The sequence below is a fragment of the Natator depressus genome, chromosome 15 (genome assembly GCF_965152275.1).
Source record: "Natator depressus isolate rNatDep1 chromosome 15, rNatDep2.hap1, whole genome shotgun sequence".
NCBI lineage: Eukaryota > Metazoa > Chordata > Testudines > Cheloniidae > Natator > Natator depressus.
The window spans coordinates 28,920,462-28,945,606 of NC_134248.1; the positions used below are offsets into that span (position 1 = coordinate 28,920,462).

Consider the following 25,145-nt stretch of genomic DNA (forward strand, 5'->3'; position numbering starts at 1 on the left):
TTTTTCCATAGCTGCCACTGACCTGCTATATGACCCTGGGCAAGTCACTTCATCTCTCTGGGCCCTTGGGTTTCTTTCCCACCCTTTGTCTGTATTGTCTTTTTGGTTTGTGAACTTTTCGGGGCAGGGACATCTCTCTCCATGTGTTTGTACGGTGCTCAGCACAATGGGCTCTAATCTCACCTGGGGCATCCAGGTGCTACCACAGTACAGATAGTTAACAGTAATAACAATGCTAACTTGCAGGGCAGATCTTGTTAATAGGTAATCACTATAAATTGTCCTGCTGGACTAGAGAGCTCTGAGCCCATCCCTGTAATGTCCACGAGACACTGTGTTCCTTCCTAGTGTGCTAACTTGTCAGCAGCACGATGGACCAGGCACCAGTCATTGGCTGTCACAGAATATTTTTACAGGATCAGTGTGTCCTGTTTTAAAAATAAACCACATCAGCTTTGCCCCAACACTCAGCGTAATAGAGTCTTTGACATTAGACAGCAGTGGGAGACCATTGTCCCGTGACAGAGGCCTTGTTTGTTTGTTTGCATTACAGGTGTGCCTAGTTGTACAAAAACATAGTAAGAGAGAGTCTGCCCCAAAGAGTTTGCAGTCTAGGTAGGCAAAGCATGGAAGAAAGGCAGGCTCCGTTCCCTTTCCTCCAATGTTTTGTCAGAACACCAAGGGAACCTTTTTAACATGCCACAAGCTGGAGGGCTGAATCATTTGCATAAAATAGAACACATTTCATCCTTTCCGATCACCCCAAGGGCTGGTGGAACCTCTGCATGGCTCATGATCGAGAATCACAGGCTGGGAGTCCAGGCGGCCTCATGGGGGCCCCTGATGTAGGATCTGTAGATGTGAAGCAGATTATTCATGCCAGGTCACAAGGGTTTTGCAAAAGATACTGATAAATTCTGCACATGGACCTGCTGGGACATTTCCCTAAAGCCCTTAAATTGTGAAGTTTTTTCCCAGCCACGAGGATCACCCTATGCAGGGTGAACAGGCAGAAACCCAGCACAAACATTGTAAACAAGGAAAAGGGAGTGGGGATGGGGGAGGAAAGGGAAAAACTTCTAAAAAGAGAGGGAGAGATCTCCTTCACACCACTCCCACTCCCCCCAGTCTTTCAATTGTTTGAATTACAGGAGAACCTCAGAGTTATGAACACGTTGGGAATGGAGATTGTTCATAACTCTGAAATGTTTGTAATGCTGAAAAAAATGTTATGGTGGTTCTTTCAAAATGTACAACTGAACATTGACTTAATACAGCTTTGAAACTTTACTATGCAGAAGAAAAATGCTGCTTTTAACCATCTTAATTTAAATGAAACAAGCACAGAAACAGGTTCCTTACCTTGTCAAATTTTTTTAATCCTTCCCTTTTTTTTTAGTAATTTATGTTTAACACAGACTGTACTGTATTTGCTTTTTTCAGCTCTACTGCCTGATTGCATACTTCTGGTCCCTAATGAGGTGTGTGGTTGACCCCTCAGTTCATGACTCTGGTATTCATAACTCTAAGGTTCCACTGTAACCGCTTTTCAGGAAAGAGGATATTCAGTTTACCTCCTCCCCTTCCATCCCAGCCTTGGCATGTGATATTTGTAGCAGGGGGAATTGTTGTAATAAATAAATGCTGTTGGCATGGAATTCGCTTGTCTGTGTGTCTTGTGCACACAGTTGTCTGTGTCTGCATGTAGATGGGCTAGACCTATGATAAGGTTTTATATCTTGGTGGGTGTTTCTCTTTGGAGGCCACAATACTGTGGGAGCCTGGGGCTTGCATTCTGTGCCTGGCTAGAGCAATTAGGCTGAGGACTTTATAAATGAAATGGAAAGTGACTGTGAAGCAGGGATGCACTTACAAGGATGCTGGGTCCTCGCCATTTTTTTTAATTGACTTTTTTAAAAAAAATCTACTTTTGGTAGATGCATACTCTTTATATAACATAACCTGGATTTTTCTTTTAAGTTACGATCTCTTCCTCTGATGTTTATAAGGATCTTTTCAGCCAAGAGGAAACTGACATTGCAGGGAAAATTGACTTTGCACAAGGTTCTATCAAGTACACAAAATGAACAAGCTTAAAAAAACCTAGAGGGAAATAATTTTTCTGCTAACGTCTTTCAGTTCTAGTGATCTTGAATGGCGCTAGTGACTAGGGGACTCCCAGTTTTCAGGGAGAAATGATATTTTATTTTTTTCCCATCCAAAATGACTGTGTCCCTTTCTAAATGTGGCTACCCCAGAGTCCTTGTAGATGATCTTTCATAATAGCCCAAAACTGGGGGTGTTGGCTTAGGATTTGATGTCAAAGTGAATGCACATTTGCTGCTTCCATAAGTCTCGTAAACTTATTCGACTGTCACGTTTCTGTGGGGAAAAGCCAGGCTGTTGACTTGTATTAGTCTATTAGACATATCTAGGAGAAGCTCAACGCATAGTACCAGTCAGCTCTTGCCAAGGTTCTGTTTTTAGGAAGTAAAAATAGCTTGTGCCGTAACAGTGTCTTCAGTTTAGCTATTGCCTGTAAGTACATTGCAGTGCTGAATGAAGGACCAAGCGAAGAGATTTGTCAGAAGGATTTTGTTGAATAAAAGATAAGGTAGCTGGCTGCTTTTGGTATTGAATGTTCTTTGGGTGTTAGAAATATAACTGAAGATCTCTTAACCAGCATTATGCTTCTGTTATTATTTTTCACAGGATCTGGGTGCGCAGGGGTGATAGGAGGGAGGTCTGCAAGGTCTGGCTGCTGGCGGCTGCGTTTCGTTCTGTTAATCTAACATACACCACTAACAAACAGCTAACAGAGAATAGTGCTGGCTCGAGGAGCAAGGGTCTGTGGTTTTGGAGCAAGGGGGATCTGATTCCTATCCTTACTGCTGTAATACAATTCCTAGTGCTCTGGGAGGATACATACTGGTCGTCTTGACATCTGCTGTGACCACAGAAGTTTTACAGTGTTGTTTGATCCTGTGGTAGCATTTGGAATCCAACCAAATTTCTCTGTTAGAATGAGGCAGTCCCAGTCCACTTGCTGCCTGTTAGCATTAGCTGAACTAGATTGTGACTTCTATACATATGCATTTCTTCTTCTTTTAGGGTTTCTGAATGGTACTGCTGGCCCTGTTGTCCTGTCTGATTTTGCTATGGTTTGTTTGGATCGAAATGGCAAATTCTCAGCCCATTAACCAGCTAAATTCAGAGACTGAGAGATCCAGTCCAGAGCTGCCAGCAGCCTCTGAAGACAAAGAGCAACCTTCAAAAGGATCAACATGCCAACTGCAGGAGAGGGCTGTACCAGCACTCCAGTCCACAGGGCCTGCTCAGACTTCACTGACCTCTGGACAAGTGTTCGTGGATGCCTTTCAGCAAGCAGCAAGTATGCTTTGGCAACACAAACTTCCAAATCTCCCTTCTTCCCCTGACGTGTCAGAGCCGGTACAAGATGTTCCAGAAAACAGTTTAACAGGGCCTTTATATCAAGTTGCGCTTCCTTCATCAAAGCAGCAGATGAAGCTAAAGAAGTCCATCTCCAGAGGAAACCAGGAGCAGTTTATAGAAAACACTCAGATACAGCTCAAAAGGCAAGCAATGGCAAAATTTGTCCTGGGCTCTTTTGAAGATAACTCGTCTGATGATGAGCTGGTATCTGGATCCTTTAAAGTCACTAGCAGAAGTAGCGTGGTGAGCGTTGGTTCCTCCTCCTCTTTTGAGTCCTTTTCGCTAATATCACTGTCAGAGACTGGATCTTCTTCCACAACCATGAGGTAAAGAGCCCTGAGATTTATATCCAGCTTCTTTTGCTCAAAGCTATTTGTAAATAAGTGAGGGGGAATGTGGGAAGTAGGAGTCTGGGTATAAAATTAAAAATTACCCCCCAAATCCCACCCCACTCCCGTTTTACTGAAAATTGCTCTTTTTCTTTTAATGAAATTTTGTTTTTAAAAAGAAACGTTTTATTTTCTGTTAACATAAGTCGGGTGCTGGAGTTTGAGTAGAACCTCGCTAATCCACACTTGGCTGGTCTGTGCATTTTAGAATTTTGCCCCCAAACATCAGGCAGTCTCTGCCCGCATCTTAGCCAAGGTTTAAAAGAAGAGCCAGCGCTGTTGCGAACTTTTTAAATCTAAACCTGAGCTACACTTTGCAGCAGCACGTGTGCTATGCTTTGTGAAATTGGGGCCTCGCTCACTAATTTGCAATTGTCAGTGATTCCTAACAGTTGTCCTTGTCACTAGTGCAGATTTGCAAGGTTATGCTTGGAGAGGCTATTTATGTATATTACAACATTGCAATGTCCAACTTGCTGATGCATTAAATCTATTACTAAGTGGACTGGGCAGGTGGGGGATTAATAATGGGGTATGGAACTGCAGAGTGTAGTCTGCCCAAACTTGCCCCCTTCATGATAAGCCTTTAGGTGTACATATAGCTGGGGTTTTGAGAGGGCTTTCAGGTGAGCGTTTAGGAGTATTTAGTACCCCTGTTTGAATTAGAAATGGGCCTGGATCCGGATCCTTGATCTAAAGAGGCCCCTAACTGTGATCCTGATGCACATGTTGCTTCTCAGACCCATCTCTACTTTGGACTAAATGCCACCATGCACAGTATGTTGCTGATTTGGTTTCAAAATGGATATAAAATAATAAACTCAGTGCAGCTGTTTGAGGTGGTGTAGCCCCAAGAACTGTGTTCAGTGTCTGTGCAGAGAGTTTTCTCCTCTCTGCATGTGTTGCATACGTGTCATGGGAGCAGAGGTGCCTGAACAGTTCTGAAAGCGCCTTATTTATGCTCAGACAGTGTCCCAGCCAAGCAGCTACACTTCACCAGTGTCAGCCCGCTCTTGCCAATGAGCACTTCTGTGACTTTTGTCTGAAGAGGGGACTTTTGTTTGATTAGAGAGTTGCAGCTTGGATGCAGCAACTAGAGAGGTCATCCTAGTTCTTGCTCTTACATGTCAAGAGGAAAAGATTTCAGCTGAATTAAGGAACGTAAAATGAGAGAAATAATACAAGGTGTATTTTAACCCTTGGACTGTGATGGGGGATGTGATTTGATAAATCAGCTTGACCCTGAGTTGCCCTGCCAACCTTTGTAGTTTTACAATCGTGTGTGTGCGCTGACTGTGCAAAGGAGAGAAGAAAGTGACTATACACAAAGTTCTGTCAAAAGCACAAAGGAAACATTGCAAAACATAGATTTTTTTTGTTCTAACCTTTCCAAGGTTGTTATAACAGATATTTATTGTCTGTTTAAAAATATCAGATATAAATGTGCTTTTTTTTTTTGGTCCATTGGATGTGCCCCTTTAAACACAGTAACTAAAGTTTAAATCAGATCACTTCTTTTTCTCCCCTGCTTTTTCTTTCATTTTGGTTTTTCCCTTGTGTGCTTGTTGTGAGGTGGTGGTTGTTTTTTCTCTCTCCAAGCACGCCATCTGTTGGTCTGTGCAAACGTTGCTACCTTGTCACTGCGAATAGTCACCACATGGGCCAAAAATTTGCCCTCAGTTACCCTCATGCTAGCCTCACTAGTGGCTTTGCATGGAGGTAACTAAGAGCAGAATTTCTCTCACTGGTGGGAGGATAAGACCATATTTAATAGAGGGGAACATCATCATGTATGTTACACTTACCTTAGAGTTTATCTGTATGGTGTAAAAAGAAAAGGACTTAGTCTCTAAGGTGCCACAAGTACTCCTTTTCTTTTTGCGAATACAGACTAACACGGCTGCTACTCTGAAATCTGTATGGTGTATTTGTTTTGCTCAGTAACTGCAATTTTATTTGGATGACGTGTCGGCATGATTTTTAGACACATTAAGCACACAGAATGAGTGCACAGTTAATGGCAACTTCATGTGCAAATATGGTGATTGCATATGTAATGCCGCCAGACCCTGGTCAGCGGTGAGCAGGATCTAACCTGGGACCTCCGTACATGAGCCTCTACCGCATGAGCTAAAAGCCAACTGGCTCTTAGCTAAGGCTGTAGAGCAGACTCATTTAACTCTCTCTAAGTGGTCTTGGTGCCACAAGATGGGACAGAACACCACACCTGGAAGTTGTGTGTGTTATACATATACAAATGTGCCTAGGAAAGCGGCAAAGAGTCCTGTGGCACCTTATAGACTAACAGACATATTGGAGCATAAGCTTTCGTGGGTGAATACCCACTTCGTTGGATGCTCCAATACATCTGTTAGTCTATAAGGTGCCACAGGACTCTTAGTCTGGATCTGTAAAAGCGGCAAACACGGCTATCACTCTGAAATGTGCCTAGTTAGCCATTTCCCCCTGCAGTTGCCTAACTTTTTTTTTAGATTGGTACACAGTTGTGTTAATATGCTTCATGCCTACGTGTTCTGAAAGTCTAGTCCCAACTGAGCATTATGGAATTTTAAGGAACTATTTTCAGTAATTATTCTAAATAAATTCGCAATGCGCTGTCGGGGGTAGGAGACCTTTATACTCTCCTAGCAGCATCACTTAGGGAGATTTGGGCAGGAATAATTTAAACTTTTTTGCCCTTTTAAACTCAGGTAGAAATACAGCCTTGTACTGTGCAACTTAACTGTGTTATTCCCTGTCTTTGGACTACACCAAAAGTAATATTTAATTCAGAAATTTCCAACATTATTTGACTGTCTCTGTTTTGGGCTGGAGGGGCTGGGGAGAGGGACGTTACTCAGACACTATAATGAGTAAATGAAGGCTACCTGCATTTCTCTGCTTTTTCACTTTGTAAACGCATGGTTTCTGAGTGTTGAAATGACTACTGGCTGTTAATAAATGAATTGTATCCCTTTAAGGAATAGCAATAAGGTGACCTGGGGCTGAGTGGATGAAGGGAAAGCAGTGGATGTATTGTTTCTTGACTTTAGCAAAGCTTTTGACACGGTCTCCCACAGTATTCTTGTCAGCAAGTTAAAGAAGTATGGGCTGGATGAATGCACTATAAGGTGGGTAGAAAGCTGGCTAGATTGTCGGGCTCAACGGGTAGTGATAAATGGCTCCATGTCTAGTTGGCAGCCGGTGTCAAGTGGAGTGCCCCAGGGGTCGGTCCTGGGGCCGGTTTTGTTCAATATCTTCATAAATGATCTGGAGGATGGTGTGGATTGCACTCTCAGCAAATTTGCAGATGATACTAAACTGGGAGGAGTGGTAGATACGCTGGAGGGGAGGGATAGGATACAGAAGGACCTAGACAAATTGGAGGATTGGGCCAAAAGAAATCTGATGAGGTTCAATAAGGATAAGTGCAGGGTCCTGCACTTAGGATGGAAGAATCCAATGCACCGCTACAGACTAGGGACCGAATGGCTCGGCAGCAGTTCTGCGGAAAAGGACCTAGGGGTGACAGTGGACGAGAAGCTGGATATGAGTCAACAGTGTGCCCTTGTTGCCAAGAAGGCCAATGGCATTTTGGGATGTATAAGTAGGGGCATAGCCAGCAGATCGAGGGATGTGATCGTTCCCCTCTATTCGACACTGGTGAGGCCTCATCTGGAGTACTGTGTCCAGTTTTGGGCCCCACACTACAAGAAGGATGTGGATAAATTGGAGAGAGTCCAGCGAAGGGCAACAAAAATGATTAGGGGTCTAGAGCACATGACTTATGAGGAGAGGCTGAGGGAGCTGGGATTGTTTAGTCTGCAGAAGAGAAGAATGAGGGGGGATTTGATAGCTGCTTTCAACTACCTGAAAGGGGGTTCCAAAGAGGATGGCTCTAGACTGTTCTCAATGGTAGCAGATGACAGAACGAGGAGTAATGGTCTCAAGTTGCAATGGGGGAGGTTTAGATTGGATATTAGGAAAAACTTTTTCACTAAGAGGGTGGTGAAACACTGGAATGCGTTACCTAGGGAGGTGGTAGAATCTCCTTCCTTAGAGGTTTTTAAGGTCAGGCTTGACAAAGCCCTGGCTGGGATGATTTAACTGGGAATTGGTCTTGCTTCGAGCAGGGGGTTGGACTAGATGACCTTCTGGGGTCCCTTCCAACCCTGATATTCTATGATTCTATGAGTTAGCCTTGAGCAAAGGGCTGTTTTCCTTACATCTTGGATCAGCAGATTATAGCGGTTGTGCAGGGTTTGCTTGCTCTTTAGCTGCTGAATTGTTTCACTTGGTGTCCTTTAGAGGTAAGAGCTTTTAAAACTCTAAATGATAACAATATGGAGATGTGCGTGTTGGTGAACTGCTTGTGACCCAAAAGTGGGAGCATGTGCCTTAAGTGATCACAGTGTTTGACTGTCTGGTGAAACTTGGGGCCTGATCCCGTGAGGTGCTGAGCACCCTCCATTTCTGTTGAATCCAGGAACCACACCTTGCCAAGTCAGGTGCTTAGAATAAAGAGTCGCTGCTAGGAAAGGGGTCATTCATGTTAGGCTTTTATTTCACCTGTGTGTCATGCTGAGGGTCTGGGATCCCAAACAAGTTACTTTTGTGTGTGATCTTTGGTGACAGGCTGTGTCCCTCATTGTTATCCATGGAGATGGCCAGGCAGAATTTTATCTGCTGGCACCACTGCTTGGGGAAAGCATCACTATCCTTCCTTCGGCAGCAAAGGAAACTGCCTTTGCTAATGGAAGAATCATAAAGCAGAATAAAAATGTTTACATGTACAAATGTGGGAGAAGGTGTGTGAGGCCTGGTGGCTGGGCCAAGGAGCTGGGATTCCTAGGATCTGTTCCCAGCTCTGTCACCAGCTGCCTGTGATGACCTTGAGTAGGTTCACTTCATCTTCCTGTACCTCAGTTTCTAATGATGCAGATCTAACTTGCAGGCAGGGTTATGAGGATGAGTGAATTGGTGTTTGTAAATTATCCTGAAATCCAGAGAGCAAAGCTGCTGGTGTTAATGGGATCAAATCCACAGCCCTCCCTTGGACAAAACAATCAAGAGCAAGAACTGCAGATTTGGCCCTATCTGTTACATATTATTTAATAATGTGTATTTCTAAAGAGCTTCTTGCTGAGGCACTTGAGGTGCTGAGCAAATGAATGGGACGTGAGACAATTAAAACAGCTTACAAACTAGATGGTGCTGTTATTGCAGTAAAGCGCAGATTATGTGCTTGGAACAAAGTGCCCTCATTTTAAAAAAGAGGGGTCTTGCCTGGGGTTTGGTCTTAACACTTTGGGTTGCCTATTGCTAAAAAGTGAGACTGATTAAGATGTGTGGCGAGTCAGAGGGGGTGGGTGGGATCCATACCCTTGTGGCCGCTAGAGCAAAAGCCTCCTTGCTCATCCACCTTATGCGTAAAGAGGGAAGGCACATGCAGTGGCATTACCAGAGTGCTGATCCTCCCCAGGCACCTTGCCAGGGAGGGCTTTGGAAGCCAGCAGGGCTGATGCTGTCTCTACGGTGACTATATCAGCCCTGATGTTGCACCATTCACTTCAGTGCGCGCAGGATCCAGGCCCCAGGGCATTTAGGATGGGTGCAGTGTGCTCACAGCCGCTTGCAATAGCGTTTGTTCCTCTTCCACAGCCTGAGAACAGGGACACAGGTAGGAATAACTTTCCCTGTCACACGGTGAAGGGATCATTAATTTAACCCCCTCCCAATGCTGAGCATCCAGCTTTTCAGTATATCTGGGAGCAGACTAGCCATAAAACAATGAATCAGATAGACCTATCTGTATTCATTTACCAGGAAGGGGAGCTTGCTCTTCAGATAAGGCACTTTGCTGTGTCAGTGCTTTTCAGTTTCTAGGGCTGGGCTTGCTGTGAAGGTGGGATCTGGAGTCAGACATGGACTCCTGCGAGGTGTTTGATTGGGGTTTGGACCCAGAGTGATAGTTCAGGCCCCGCTCTGCCCATTGCATCTGTTCTCGCCCTGAATGTAAATTGTCATTGACATGAGCTGGCCCCCTGCTCTGATATGAGCCCGTTATACATAGCACCATGATAAGGCTGATAGGAATAGATTGCAGCATGAAACAAAAATAAAATCCAGTCTTTCAAATCCCTATTCAAACCCACTTCTGCCATGATGCCTGGAAGAACTTAACCAATGTTTCATGGCTAAGCTAGGCAGAGGTCTTCATTTGTTTATGTAATTATAACATTTGCTAAAAGGTAGCAAATGACATTGTCCATAACATCATATGGACTTGATTCTCTTTCTCTCCTGCCCTTTGTATGTCGTCCTTTGTTTTGGTCTGTAAACTCTTCTGGGTGGAGACCATGGCTAGCTTTGTTGATGCACCACATTGGAAACACCTGCTTTGATGCAAGTTTATGTCACTTGAACCCAGTCAGGAAATGCAAATGTTCAGACTCCAGATCAAGGTGATGTCTCTGCCTTTACACATACACTATAGTAGGGTAGAGTTGGGTTCCTCCCCCTACTCCCACCCCATCCCTATTTTGATTTTGCAAAACAAAACTCTGGCCTCTGTAGGTATCTGGTAAAGGTGAAACTGCTACTGTTGCTTTAAGAAAGTGAATGGAGGCAGCCCGAGGTCATTTCAGAAAAGTTTCTAATCTGTGCCACAGGGTGCTGCTAGAGAGTTCGCTGTTATTACGACTCTAGCTGCCTGGGGAAGGGGAAGAAAGACGGAGAAATGGAGGAGGAAGAGGAAGCCCCCGAGATGGACTCTGCAATGGGACCCTAATCACACATTGAATTCCAGAATGGAGGGAGAGGATGGGTCCAGCCTCAGCTGGTTCCAGTGTTTGAGAAGGTTGGCACCAGGGGCAAAAGAAATGTTCTGCCTTGGGTACCTTGAAAAGGGGATCAGGACTTCAAGGCAGAATGTAAACTGCTGAGCAGCTGCAACTTTTCTCTGCTTAGCAAAACAATAGGCCGCTGCTGCTCCTTTCCGATATGCTTCTAGGGTTTTTCTTTACCAGGTTCCTAGTTCTGAGTGTAGTTCCAGCTATGACTCCTTGTACTTGTTGAGATGCGTGCAGAAAAGCACTCCTTGAAAGTTAGCGGTAGCCAGGCATTGTTCCCTAACATTGTCTCCTGCACACTGCATTGGTTGTTTTTATTTTCTCATTGAAATGTGAAAGTTAATGAATGTTTGTCCAGTGATCTGAATTTATAGTGCAATCCATGTACTTAGGGAGATTAAGGCAGCAGATTTTCTTATGCAACTTTTTCTCTTTAGTTTTCTGAGTGTGGCAGTGAGTTGTATCTGGTTTGTTTGTTTTTTTTCCCTGCACAGTGAAAAATATTTTTGTGGCATTTAATTTTTTTTTCTGCGTTTGTGAGAGCTGCTGTCAGACTAAAAATAAATTATTTTAAAAACAAACCCAACTTCCCTGTATTACCCGTTCATTTATTAAAGCTAAAATCTTGTAAAACGAAACTTTTTTATAGTTTGTTTTCTTTGAATTTCAGGCATCTGGGACAATGAAAAAATGAACTGGTCAGTTTCTCTTTAGATACTGGGTTGTCATCATGTTGTCCTGCTCTAGCATTGCACTGCATTGCTTGGGTTTTACCCACTGCGGGCTGGGGTTGATGTTGAAACAGTTCTTACTGAAATATAAGAGTATTTTGGGGGTTTGGGAGAGGGAAGGGAAGGGAATCTGTGCACATTAGCTTTATTGTTGAGTTACCAACCCATTCATAACTTTATTGCAAATCTCATTATTTGGTGCTTTTTCTTAAAGCCCCACCTCCTGGCGTTATTTTCTTATGTGAGAATCTCTGATTTCATTGAGGGAAGGGTGGGGAGTACATTTCTAGCCTGTAAGGTTGCAGGTAAAAAAACTTAAAAATATGAGCTCTGGATTCTCAAAATCCAGAAGGCAATTAAAAGAACCCAGAGTGTAGTAGTTTAAAAAAATCGTGGCATTTGTAAGCCACTCTTATGACTTTTTTGAATGCTTGCGGTTGACGCTCCTCGGATAAACAATCTGAATATCTGGGCCTTAAAGCTATCTGTAGCCTTTTGATCATTAGTATTAAGTGCTAAAGGATTCCCATCCATGAAATTTACAAGAGACTGTTGTCTGAACAGGATTTGCAAAGGAAGGGGTTCAGTCCTACAAAGTCCTTGCAAATGAACTTCTTGACTGGAGTTAAAGTGAGTACAAATTGCTCCTATGAGTAAAGGCTCTGACAGTGGGGAGGCAGCATTCTGCCCACTATTGCAGTATTTAGTGACTGATAGGAAAATGAGATTGATTCTGTCAATGTGTTTGATTTCCTGTTCAAAACTACATGCTTGTTTTTCTTATGTGTCCTATGCACAAAGAGCATAATTTATTTGATTGTTGCATGCTGATTGCATGACTAGCAAGTGCTCCGACTCTACAATCTGATCTGCGTGGGCAGGGCAATGCTTACTTCAAAGTGCCTCTCTGGCCCAGGAGGTCCTTTCTTGCTTCCATGGAAAAAACAACAAAGTATGCAGCAGAGAAGCAGGATGGTCTTGTAGATTGAGCATGGAACTGGCAGCTGGTCCCAGCACTGCTGTTGATTTGCTGCATGTCCCTTGGGCAAGTCACATAGCATCTCTGTGCTGGAAGGAAGGTGTGCACTTAAAACACTGCAGCGCTTCAGTGAAGATGCTCCTATGTTGATAGGAGAGTTTCTCTTGTTGGTGTCGCTAATCCACCTCCAGGAGAGGCAGTAGCTATGGGAGAAGCCTTGCATGTCTTACACCAGTGGTTCTCAAACTTCTTTTTTCGCGGACCACTGAAAATTGCTGAGGGTCTCAGCGGACCACTTAATGATCTTTCCAAATGTTGTTTGTATCATTAGCTAACTGTTGTAAAGCACTTTGGATAAAAGTGCTATATAAAAAAAACCTTAATAATTAACGTTTCCCCCCACACACAAATAAAAGCACACAACTCGTATTTTACTATCAGTAGTCTTCCCTTTCTAATGTGATGGATGTGGCCTCTCTCCCCCCGCCACGGCAGCCCCCGAGCTGGGGCTGGGAAGGAGGGGGAGGGGGAGGGGGTGTCTCTCCCCTGCCATGGCAGCCCCAAAGCTGGGGAAAGTTGCCTCTTTCTCTGGCCGCCGCAGCCCCCTCTTCTCACCCCACTACCCCCTGCCACCTACCCTGTATTTCCCCCAAGGCCACCACCTCACTTTACATGTCCAGGCACCTAATTAGTGAAGCCATGCCTGCATGGCTCCACTGATTAGGTGGGTTGCCCTTCATTCTCTCGTGTGCGGCCACCCAGGCACGCACCTTAGAGGGAAGTATCCGCAGACCGCCTGAATGGAGCTTGCTGACCACAGTTGGAGAACCTCTGCCTTACACCATGGCTTAGATTGTTAAAACTGTGTTACTCAGGGGATGTGTGTTTTTTTTCTCACCCTTGAGCAAAGTAGTTATACCTGGGAAAGTTTATCATGTAGACCTGGCCTCAGGCTCCGCTTTTGTGACTTGGAGATAAGAAAGGCCTCCCACATAGCGGGTTGTGAGGTTTAATAACTGTTTGCAAAGTAATTTGAGACCCTTGTGTGAAAGGTCACAAGCAGGTGAAAAGTGTGATTATAATAAAAGTATTTGTGTCTAGCTGTGTCTGTTCCTACTGCCCAATTGCTGCCTGATGTTATTGAATTCATGAGTGTTTTAGTTTCCTCTCTGTCCCTTCTAAAATACAGCTTGCACCTTCCTCCTTTTACTCCCTCACCCCACTTTTTAGCTTTTACGCTTTTGATTTCAACAATGCCCATTTCTCAGAAGCCAAGCTGTTCATTATACCGTATGCAGTGTAGCTGTAGCCGTGTCAGTCCCACTATATTAGAGACACAATGTGGGTTAGGTAATACGTTTTATTGGACCAGCTTCTGTTGGTCAGAGAGACAAGCTTTTGAGCTATACAGAGTTGTTCTTCAGGACTGAGAAATGTATTCAGAGTGTCACAGCTAAATTCAAGGTGGAACAGATTGTTTAGCATAAGTAGTTAACACACATTTCAAGGGATCATTCAAGCTGAAGTGGCCCGTTAACACCCCTCCAGTCATCAGAGGATAGGCAGCGGGAGCAGCTGGGTGGGGGGTTGTTAGCAGGTTACAAATTGTTGTAATAAGCCATAAATCCAGTGTCTCTGTTCAGTCCATGATTTTTAGGATCTAGCAAAGTTATGAATGTAAGATCCCAGCCTCATCTTTTGAAAGCATTGTGCAGGTTTCCTTTGAGGATGAGGACTGAGAGATCAGCTGTAGAGTGATCACTTTGTGAGATGTTTTCACCCACAGGTGATAAGTTGTTTTTGTCTTATATCATTTTCTGGTGTGAGTTCATTCGGGAGTGCAGTGATTGTCTGGTTTTGGGGCAATTGCTGTTGGGACAGTTAGTGCATGGACGAGGTACACCACATATTGTGATAGGCATGTGTAGGACCCAGGGATCTTGAAAGGTGTGTTGGGGGTGGTGTCTATCATTGTAGCAGTGGAGATATGTCTGAAGGCTTTGTTCTGGCTGGGTCTGGTGCTGTGTTGAGTTGGTGTGTCTGGTCTGTGTTTTTACCATCTGATGGGTACTCGGAAGGTGACAGTCAACGTGGCAGTACTTTCAGTACCCCTGGGGGCACCTCTGGTAGATTGTAAAAGCAGTTTACTCAAAGCCTTACCTCGTCTAGCAGCTGCAGTTGGAAAGATTAGAAGCGCAAGGTGCAGGAGTTCTGGGCAGAGCAGCAGCAGGAAGATATGAGGCATCAAGAACTGAGATGAGCTGCTGACTGGGTCAGATGGCAGCAGTAATAGAGAAGACTAAGTGATGGGGCTGAGCAAGGGACAGAAGCAAGACAGCAGGGTTGGAGGGATTTTATTGTATTCCTAATAGGATCTTATACACAACTCCTGACAGGCTGGAGCAGCAAGCCCTAGACTGAAATAATTCTGCCATAAGCTGCTGTTATCGGCCAGTCTCTCTGAAGGCACAGTGGTTCTGGTGATGATAGCTAATATGGAGCTATGTAGGGAACAAATGTAAATTCATGTGCCGTGCTTGGGGCAGTGGCCTGGGCTAGTTTAGTATCATTGCAAGATGTAGGAGGGTGATAAATTGAGATTCTAATAAGGTCTGCTAGCAAAAGGGTGACCAGAAGGTGACCACATTTAACGTATGGATTGTTGTGTGCTTTGCTAATGGGAAAACTGTAGGGAATTTTTCCATGATGGCTTCATACTCCCCCTAATATTGTCTAATTTTATGCACAGTCCAAAGTGTTATTTGTACTTGTGACCAAAGAATTGTTGGCTGTATCCTGTCAGTTGATCCTCTTCCAGTGCTGTTTAAAAATAAGAGGCAGTTAGGAACTTGCTAGGAAAGTTGACAGTCCCATCTAAAGCTGTGGAACAGATTCACCCTGAACATTGTGTTTTTCATTGGTTGAAAGTCCTGTAACTTTAATCAATGGTTCTGATATTAAAATGTCAATCCAGCTTTAATTTCCTTTTTAATGTGGGAGGAACTTTCCCATGTTTTAAAGGGCATGTGGAAATGTCAGGATTTCTCAGTAGCAGCAACAGAGAAATGTTGCAATTAATGCAACTTGTGCAGGAAATAATTAACGATGTAACCCATTCAACTTAATTTTCATAGTTGAGAACTGGATCCCATCCGTGCTGCATGACTGAACCTGTTTCAGTTGTTAAGATAAGGAGTACTTGTGGCACCTTAGAGACTAACCAATTTATTTGAGCATAAGCTTTCGTGCTCACGAAAGCTTATGCTCAAATAAATTGGTTAGTCTCTAAGGTGCCACAAGTACTCCTTTTCTTTTTGCAAATACAGACTAACACGGCTGTTACTCTGAAAGTTGTTAAGATATTATTGCATTATAACTGGGTCCCCACACAGCGTGAGATTCAGTGTAGATCAACCCATAGGTCCCTAAATGCAGAACAGAGCACGCAATTGGGTGCCTTAATTTAGATGCCCAAGTTTGATAAATGGTCTTCTCATATCGCAGCTGTAATGAGATGTTTAAAATTGGCATAATGATTCTCTGTATCACTTTCCTTCTTATTTATTACAGTTCTTATTTAGTTTTCTATATATAGTATTCAGAACAATGAAGTCAAGGCATGTGTACTATACACACATTCATCAATAACTTACTGTTTTAGCCGTTCACGTATAGCTTTCCAGATGTTAAGACTGAGATTTAATGTGTCTGAATTGCCTAGTGTAAAAGCTTTGTTGTGATTTTAAATATTCTCTTATATATTTCTAGTATCTGAGGCCTTCTGTGCACTTTCTCTGCATGGCAATTGCTGGAATACTAGACAGAGGTTCAGAATATTTAGATCTGGTTGAATCACAAAGAAGAAAATTATGAAAAATTTAATTGAAAGTTTCAGAGTAGCAGCCGTGTTAGTCTGTATTCGCAAAAAGAAAAGGAGTACTTGTGGCACCTTAGAGACTAACCAATTTATTTGAGCATAAGCTTTCGTGAGCTACAGCTCACTTCATCGGATGCATACTGTGGAAAGTGCAGAAGATCTTTTATACACACAAAGCATGAAAAAATACCTCCCCTCACCCCACTCTCCTGCTGGCAATAGCTTATCTAAAGTGACCACTCTCCTTACAATGTGTATGATAATCAAGGTGGGCCATTTCCAGCACAAATCCAGGGTTTAACAAGAACGTCGGGGGGGGGGGCGGGTGTTAGGAAAAAACAAGGAGAAATAGGTTACCTTGCATAATGACTTAGCCACTCCCAGTCTCTATTCAAGCCTAAGTTAATTGTATCCAATTTGCAAATGAATTCCAATTCAACAGTTTCTCGCTGGAGTCTGGATTTGAAGTTTTTTTGTTGAAGAATTGCAACTTTCATGTCTGTAATCGCGTGACCAGAGAGATTGAAGTGTTCTCCGACTGGTTTATGAATGTTATAATTCTTGACATCTGATTTGTGTCCATTTATTCTTTTACGTAGAGACTGTCCAGTTTGACCAATATACATGGCAGAGGGGCATTGCTGGCACATGATGGCATATATCACATTGGTGGATGTGCAGGTGAACGAGCCTCTGATAGTGTGGCTGATGTTATTAGGCCCTGTGATGGTGTCCCCTGAATAGATATGTGGGCACAGTTGGCAACGGGCTTTGTTGCAAGGATAGGTTCCTGGGTTAGTGGTTCTGTTGTGTGGTATGTTTCAGAGTAGCAGCCGTGTTAGTCTGTATTCGCAAAAAGAAAAGGAGTACTTGTGGCACCTTAGAGACAAATAAATTGGTTAGTCGCTAAGGTGCCACAAGTACTCCTTTTCTTGTTGTGTGGTATGTGGTTGCTGGTGAGTATTTGCTTCAGGTTGGGGGGCTGTCTGTAGGCAAGGACTGGCCTGTCTCCCAGGATTTGTGAGAGTGTTGGGTCATCCTTCAGGATAGGTTGTAGATCCTTAATAATGCGTTGGAGGGGTTTTAGTTGGGGGCTGAAGGTGACGGCTAGTGGCGTTCTGTTATTTTCTTTGTTAGGCCTGTCCTGTAGTAGGTGACTTCTGGGAACTCTTCTGGCTCTATCAATCTGTTTCTTCACTTCCGCAGGTGGGTATTGTAGTTGTAAGAATGCTTGATAGAGATCTTGTAGGTGTTTGTCTCTGTCTGAGGGGTTGGAGCAAATGCGGTTGTATCGCAGAGCTTGGCTGTAGACGATGGATCGTGTGGTGCGGTCAGGGTGAAAGCTGGAGGCATGTAGGTAGGAATAGCAATCAGTAGGTTTCCGGTATAGGGTGATGTTTATGTGACCATCGTTTATTAGCACTGTAGTGTCCAGGCAGTGGATCTCTTGTGTGGACTGGACCAGGCTGAGGTTGATGGTGGGATGGAAATTGTTGAAATCATGGTGGAATTCCTCAAGGGCTTCTTTTCCATGGGTCCAGATGATGAAGATGTCATCAATATAGCGCAAGTAGAGTAGGGGCGTTAGGGGACGAGAGCTGAGGAAGCGTTGTTCTAAGTCAGCCATAAAAATGTTGGCATACTGTGGGGCCATGCGGGTACCCATAGCAGTGCCGCTGATCTGAAGGTATACGTTGTCCGCAAATGTAAAATAGTTATGGGTAAGGACAAAGTCACAAAGTTCAGCCACCAGGTTAGCCGTGACATTATCGGGGATAGTGTTCTTGACGGCTTGTTGTCCATCTTTGTGTGGAATGTTGGTGTAGAGGGCTTCTACATCCATAGTGGCCAGGATGGTGTTATCAGGAAGATCACCGATGGATTGTAGTTTCCTCAGGAAGTCAGTGGTGTCTCGAAGGTAGCTGGGAGTGCTGGTAGCGTAGGGCCTGAGGAGGGAGTCTACACAGCCAAAGTGGTGTTGGAGCGCTGCCGAGCAGCCTCTTGTTCATATTCCGACCTATTCATGATGACAACAGCACCTCCTTTGTCAGCCTTTTTGATTATGATGTCAGAGTTGTTTCTGAGGCTGTGGATGGCATTGTGTTCAGCACGGCTGAGGTTGGGGCAACACCACTTTCTACAAGCCATTACCCTCTGATCCCACTGAGAGTTACCAAAAGAAACTACAGCATTTGCTCAAGAAACTCCCTGAAAAAGCACAAGATCAAATCCGCACAGACACACCCCTGGAACCCCGACCTGGGATATTCTATCTACTACCCAAGATCCATAAACCTGGATATCCTGGGCGCCCCATCATCTCAGGCATTGGCACCCTGACAGCAGGATTGTCTGGCTATGTAGACTCCCTCCTCAGGCCCTACGCTACCAGCACTCCCAGCTACCTTCGAGACACCACTGACACCACAGTTGCCAACTGTGCCCACATATCTATTCAGGGGACACCATCACAGGGCCTAATAACATCATAACAACATAAACCAGGTAACAACATAAACCTGGATATCCTGGGCGCCCCATCATCTCAGGCATATCTATTCAGGGGACACCATCACAGGGCCACCATCACAGGGCCACAGGGGACACCATCACAGGGCGCCCCATCATCTCAGGCATATCTATTCAGGGGACACCATCACAGGGCCTAATAACATCATAACAACATAAACCAGGTAACAACATAAACCTGGATATCCTGGGCGCCCCATCATCTCAGGCATTGGCACCCTGACAGCAGGATTGTCTGGCTATGTAGACTCCCTCCTCAGGCCCTACGCTACCAGCACTCCCAGCTACCTTCGAGACACCACTGACACCACAGTTGCCAACTGTGCCCACATATCTATTCAGGGGACACCATCACAGGGCCTAATAACATCAGCCACACTATCAGAGGCTCGTTCACCTGCACATCCACCAATGTGATATATGCCATCATGTGCCAGCAATGCCCCTCTGCCATGTATATTGGTCAAACTGGACAGTCTCTACGTAAAAGAATAAATGGACACAAATCAGATGTCAAGAATTATAACATTCATAAACCAGTCGGAGAACACTTCAATCTCTCTGGTCACGCGATTACAGACATGAAAGTTGCAATTCTTCAACAAAAAAACTTCAAATCCAGACTCCAGCGAGAAACTGTTGAATTGGAATTCATTTGCAAATTGGATACAATTAACTTAGGCTTGAATAGAGACTGGGAGTGGCTAAGTCATTATGCAAGGTAACCTATTTCCCCTTGTTTTTTCCTAACCCCCCCCCCCCCCCCCGACGTTCTTGTTAAACCCTGGATTTGTGCTGGAAATGGCCCACCTTGATTATCATACACATTGTAAGGAGAGTGGTCACTTTAGATAAGCTATTGCCAGCAGGAGAGTGGGGTGAGGGGAGGTATTTTTTCATGCTTTGTGTGTATAAAAGATCTTCTGCACTTTCCACGGTATGCATCCGATGAAGTGAGCTGTAGCTCACGAAGCTTATGCTCAAATAAATTGGTTAGTCTCTAAGGTGCCACAAGTACTTCTTTTCTTTTTAATTGAAAGTGTTTATGTTAAAACTTGCTGGCTGAACTATTTACAAATAATAATTTTGATCAGCTCTAGGTGCAGTGAAGAAGCAGCTGTTCTCTGGATGACATGCTTTTCTTGTTCCTGTCCTATCTGTGTGTGAGGCTCGTTTGCATAAGTTGCCCCCTACAAGAAACACTGTGGTCCAGCAGACAGGGCGTTGGCCCCTGGGAGACCTGCTTTCAATTCCTGGCTCTCCTACTGACTTGCTGTGTAACCTAGACCCCCTCTGTTTCCTCTCTCACCCTTTGTCTGTTTAGAGTTTAAACTCTTTGGCGCAGGGCTAGTATCTTACACAACAGGGCTCTGTTCTCCACTGTGACCTGTACTGGTACTGTAGTACCAATGCTAACGTCACACCTCCCCTCCAAGCAGAGCAGCACAGTATTTTAAACCAAAGCAAAAATTAAACTCCAAACTCACAGCAGAACAGAGTGGAAGCAACATTTGTAGACAAGGGAAGCGCCACCAGCAGCCATGCTATGCTTGGGAAGTATTTCACAGTGTGGCCAGAATTCTGTCACATAAGGCACAGTGAGTTCAGTATCTCCTGTTTGCATCAATGCTCTCCTGGCCCATGTGCTTCACTACTGCCATCCAAGGCAGCCTCGTTCCGAATTTATTCAGTAACCAGTAGTGGCCCACTTCAGTTACAAGATGCAACTGTATGAGAGTGAATCTCAACCCCGTGTGCTAGATGTGGGTGTGTTGTGGTCTGCACCAGGCCTGGCCAACAGAGGATCTGGGTGGATCCTTGTTTTGAAGCCTTCCCAGCCCATTGAACGATTGTAACACACACAGTATTGATCATAAAAAATGAAGCTGTTTAGGTCGCTAGCTTTTCCTTTCCCTCTGTGGAGAGCCAGTCGTTGGCCTCGAATCAGGCCTAACTTCTCTTTTTTGTTTTTTTTAACTGAAATCTTAGGTCATGCTTACTTGAGAGGTCTGTTCTCAAACGTGTGGAACTTTGATTGTTCTCCTGCCTAAGGAACAGGAGTCAAAGATCAGGCCCCTGCTTGGGAAGAGCCAAATCCCAGATCCTGTGCGCAGCCTGAGACATTGGGAGTCTGTCAGCAGGGGAGTATCATGGGGGTGCAGAGAGTGGCGTGGGGAGTGAAGTTGACTGATCTGTGAAAAAGGAAATTGCTAGCCATGCACCTCTCCAGCTCACCTCTCAAACTCTCCCCCCCCCACACACACACACCAGTTAGGGGGAGGGAAATGCCTACAGAGGTGTGTTCCCCAGCCTCTGCGTGGGTTCCCTGTACTGCCTTCCCCCCACCTGCCTGTGCAAGAGAACTGTACTGATTCCACTGCCTTCTGTTCCTGCCAAGGTAGAGGTATGGAGTGTGTGGGGCAGGGGGCAGGATTTGCCTCTGAAGACTTGACCTGTGCTGAATCTGTCTTGACGCTACAGAAGCCTCAAACGCTAAGCATACATTGGATGAGGGGAAGGTGGACACGTGATGGGATCTGGGATCCGGAAAGGTCTTGCTACGTAACTGTGCTAACTGAACTTCGGTGCCCGGTTTGGCATGGAAACAGAACGCTTTCCTGCCAGGAAATGACTCTTTCCCCCATGGAGTTCAGTTAGTTGATAAAAGGTTGCCTCAGCACCCTCTGTAGCTGGAGAGACTCTGTGTGTGTGTGTGTGTGTGTGTGTGTGTGTGTGTGTGTGTGTGTGTGTTAATAAGCCTCTGAAGTGTAGCAAGGGACTTCGCTCTTGCTGTCGATTGTTGAGTGCACTCTGCATTTTGTCACCCCTGGGTTCTTCCTGTTTCTCTTGCTTATGAGCAGAGCGTTGGCACGTTGCCAGCATTGTGTACTCTGTGAATCTTTGTCAGGCAGGAAGCGGATTAGTATTTGTCACGGCACTGTTGTTCTCCCGATGGTAGCTACACATACACTTGGCCTTGTCCGTCAACAGTCCTGAAATTCCCCAGTGATTTTGGATGTGTGCGCGTCTGTGGTCTGAAATGCAAACACCAGGATGGCTCTCAGCCTCTCTTAGGGTATCTGTGTAGAGATAGAACATCTCTCCTAGCAGCATAGTTGCCTTTTATCAATGGTTTTGAAATCAGTGACACAAAGCCAAGGTCTTGGGCACTTGGCATCATTAAAGATATCCTGTCACTTTGCATAAGAGTAGGGGATTCAGCCCTGACAAATTACATTGTGCGTACCTAAATTTACTGCTCCCATGTCTCTCAATTGAATACAGTGTTCTCCTTCACCCCTTGTTCAGTGTGCCATTTAAACAGCTGCTGTGTCCTGTCTCAGAAGTGTCTGCATATTGGTAAAGCAATCCTTTATATCCCGTATTTACCTCGTCTGGGGTGTACAGGTTAACTGATGGCTGTTCATTGCTTTGAGACCCTTGGTTGGAGGAGCAAAGTATTACTGCGATGGTTTGTTTTTCATCTTAAGTTTTAGTCTGTTGCATGGCTTGCCAAATTCATTCCTTCTCAGAGTCCCAAGCCTGACATCAATCTGACTCTGCCCTTCTGAACTGTTGGCGTATCTAGACAGCAGCCTTGCTTTGATGATGATTTTTAAACGTGTTTTTTTGTACCTGATTCAGGCCTAGCATGTCAGGACTGCACCTGGTCAAGAGAGGCCGAGAGCAGAAGAAGCTGGATCTCCAGAGGGATTTCACTGTGGCCTCACCTGCTGAGTTCATGACTCGTTTTGGGGGGAACCGCATTATTGAAAAGGTACCTTGGCCTTAGCCCAGCCCAGCGCATGCTCTCGGGGACGTCTGGCTTCCTAGCTCTCTTTGCAGTTGGGATGCTGGTTTCCTGAACAGTTCTTATATTCTGTAGGGTCCTGGCATGGAGGTTCCTAGGATATTAACATAGGTCAGTTATGTCAAAGTACCATTAAGCATCAAAATGGACCCTACAAGTACAAAACTCTTTGGAACTCCTTAGAGGTGTCTCCTATATGCAGTTTTTTGCTTCTTTCCTCCCTTGGTACATGTGTGCGAACCCGCTTCTCCCTTGTCCCTGCTGATTGCCTGAAGGTTCCTTCCTTTTTTCTTTTCATTGTAAACCTCAACTCTTGACTTCCGATGTTGCGTCCAACACCTTTCTAGAGGGTGCTACCTGTTGAAGCCAGTCAGTGCTGTGCTCTCAGTCCTCAGAGAAAGGGCTTCTGCAGAGCTTTGTGAGGTATTTTATTCCTTCCCATACCCAGGGCTGGGCAGTGCCTTGTGTTATGCTTGAATCAGCCAAGTTGTTCTTGTCAAAATTATTTCCCACCATCCCAAAAGTAAAGCTTTTTGGCTAAGACTCGACATCATGAAGACTGGCAGTCAAGTCACAGCTTCGAGAAACCGTGTTTGTTAGAAACATTGATCTTGTCTCAACCTCAGCATTCGCAGGCAGCCTGATCCTGAACTGGTTTAGTTTGATGGGAACAGACATTGCAATTAATTGTCAGTGAGTGGCTGAGAGTCCCTCTGCATTTCAGGGTGTTTATGAATTGTATTGCAGACATTGGGCCAGATTCTGATCTCCATTGTGCCTGGAATAAATCCAGAATAACTACTTTGACTTCAGTGGAGTAACCAAGAGCAGAATTTGACCTCATATTTCGGCTTTTTCTCATTTGTGTAGAAAAGGTAACTAGCCTAATGCTTCCTTCATCTGGAGACTTCCTGCAAAAGTTCAGCTCTTGGAAAGGAGCTATTGTGAACTTTCTGGGCTGTTATAATGTGTCTGTCCCTGTATTCTGCTATTCTACTCTCTCTACAACCATGAAACTCCCATGTCAATAACACTACTGTGTGTGTAATGACCAACATACATGTTACTACGTAACTCCCTTCCAGTGATCTAAAGTCTGCAATTTTGGTGTCTTGGCAGAATTTTGAATAAGGTACCAGCCTTTTTACCATTCCCATAGCTGTGCATTAGGGCCAGATGCTGCAAGGTGCTGGGTGCCCTCGTCTCAGTTTTCAGGGGAAATGAAGGGTGTCTCTGCCTTTTGCAGGTTTGAGTCCAGTCAGATCCAAACACCTCCCTCTGACCCTTGTGTTCCTTTCTGCCTTCTTGCTTCCAGGTTCTGATTGCAAATAATGGCATTGCTGCTGTGAAGTGCATGCGCTCCATCCGCAGGTGGGCCTACGAAATGTTCAGAAATGAGCGAGCAATTCGATTTGTCGTCATGGTTACACCTGAAGATCTTAAAGCGAATGCAGGTAAGTCCTAGGTCCATAAAATCTAACCAATACCTGACATTTGCGTTCCCTCTTTCCTTTCTGCACAAACGCCTGCAGTCATGAGCCAGGGCATCTCCCAGTGTTTTCAGAGTTTCTCCTTTGCATGGACGATAGGATCAGACCAACTGACAGATTTAGCCTCTTCCCCCCCTCGGGTTCTAGAACCGTAGTTGCTTTGCAATATACAGTGATGTGTGCAGCTTGTCCTGGCTGCAGTTCCCTGGGGCAGCAGCCATAATAGGAGCTGAAGTTGTCAACTCTGATGCAGTCAGTTTGCTATGCATGTTACCCCCCGACCAGCCCACTGCTCTGTACACTACCATGAATGGGCTCTCTCTTCCAGAGTACATCAAAATGGCTGATCACTATGTTCCCGTCCCTGGGGGAGCCAACAACAACAACTATGCCAACGTAGAGCTGATCGTGGATATTTCCAAGAGGATTCCAGTGCAGGTACAAGCAGCGCACAGGGGGTTGGCCTTCATGGACTAGGGATGGTCACACAAAAGTTATGAACCTGAAGCTCAGGAATCCTCCTGGGCATATTTGATGGTCTGGAAATGGGTCCTGGCATTAGGCAGGTAATTCTGGGGGGACAACTGGAGATCTTAGGGCCTGCCAGTGCCTGTACAAATGAATGGAAAAATTCCCGTTGGCTTCAGTGGGCACAAGAGAGAATGGAATGCATCTGCAGAGCTGAGGCTCTGGCTCCTGACTGGGGGGTAATTATTTGCAGTGCCCAGCACTGTGGCAGCAAAGGGGGTCTCCTGGCTAAGTTACAAACAGAAATGGCTCTGGAACCATCCCTGCTCTTTCTGTTACACAAATGACCTTCAAAGCTTGGAGCAAACCTGTATCTTGGTCTGTGCCCTCAGAGGTGCCACTTCGGCGCTGTGGCATGAGGGGGAAGGTGCCACCGGGCTAGGTGGCCCCTCTGTTTAGCGTACCATGGCTCCATCCTTTGAGGAACTGAGAACAAGAACACCCACCGATTGTTACCACCATGACAGGACAGAGTGGGAGGGGTTGAATCCTCAGGTAAATGGCTCC

At 45.0% G+C, this 25,145-nt stretch overlaps 1 protein-coding gene across 1 annotated transcript in view; it reads left to right on the plus strand.

Moving 5' to 3' along the window:
- The first annotated feature begins 2,522 nt into the window (after nt 1–2,522).
- ACACB (acetyl-CoA carboxylase beta) overlaps nt 2,523–25,145 on the plus strand; it is a 73,309-nt gene continuing 50,686 nt past the window's right edge. Inside the window, exons 1-5 of the mRNA XM_074973099.1 lie at nt 2,523–2,614; nt 3,112–3,779; nt 22,455–22,587; nt 23,936–24,074; nt 24,439–24,548. Coding sequence (XP_074829200.1) covers nt 3,121–3,779; nt 22,455–22,587; nt 23,936–24,074; nt 24,439–24,548 — 1,041 coding nt within the window. The 5' untranslated portion in view covers nt 2,523–2,614; nt 3,112–3,120. The remainder of the gene's footprint in view (nt 2,615–3,111; nt 3,780–22,454; nt 22,588–23,935; nt 24,075–24,438; nt 24,549–25,145) is intronic.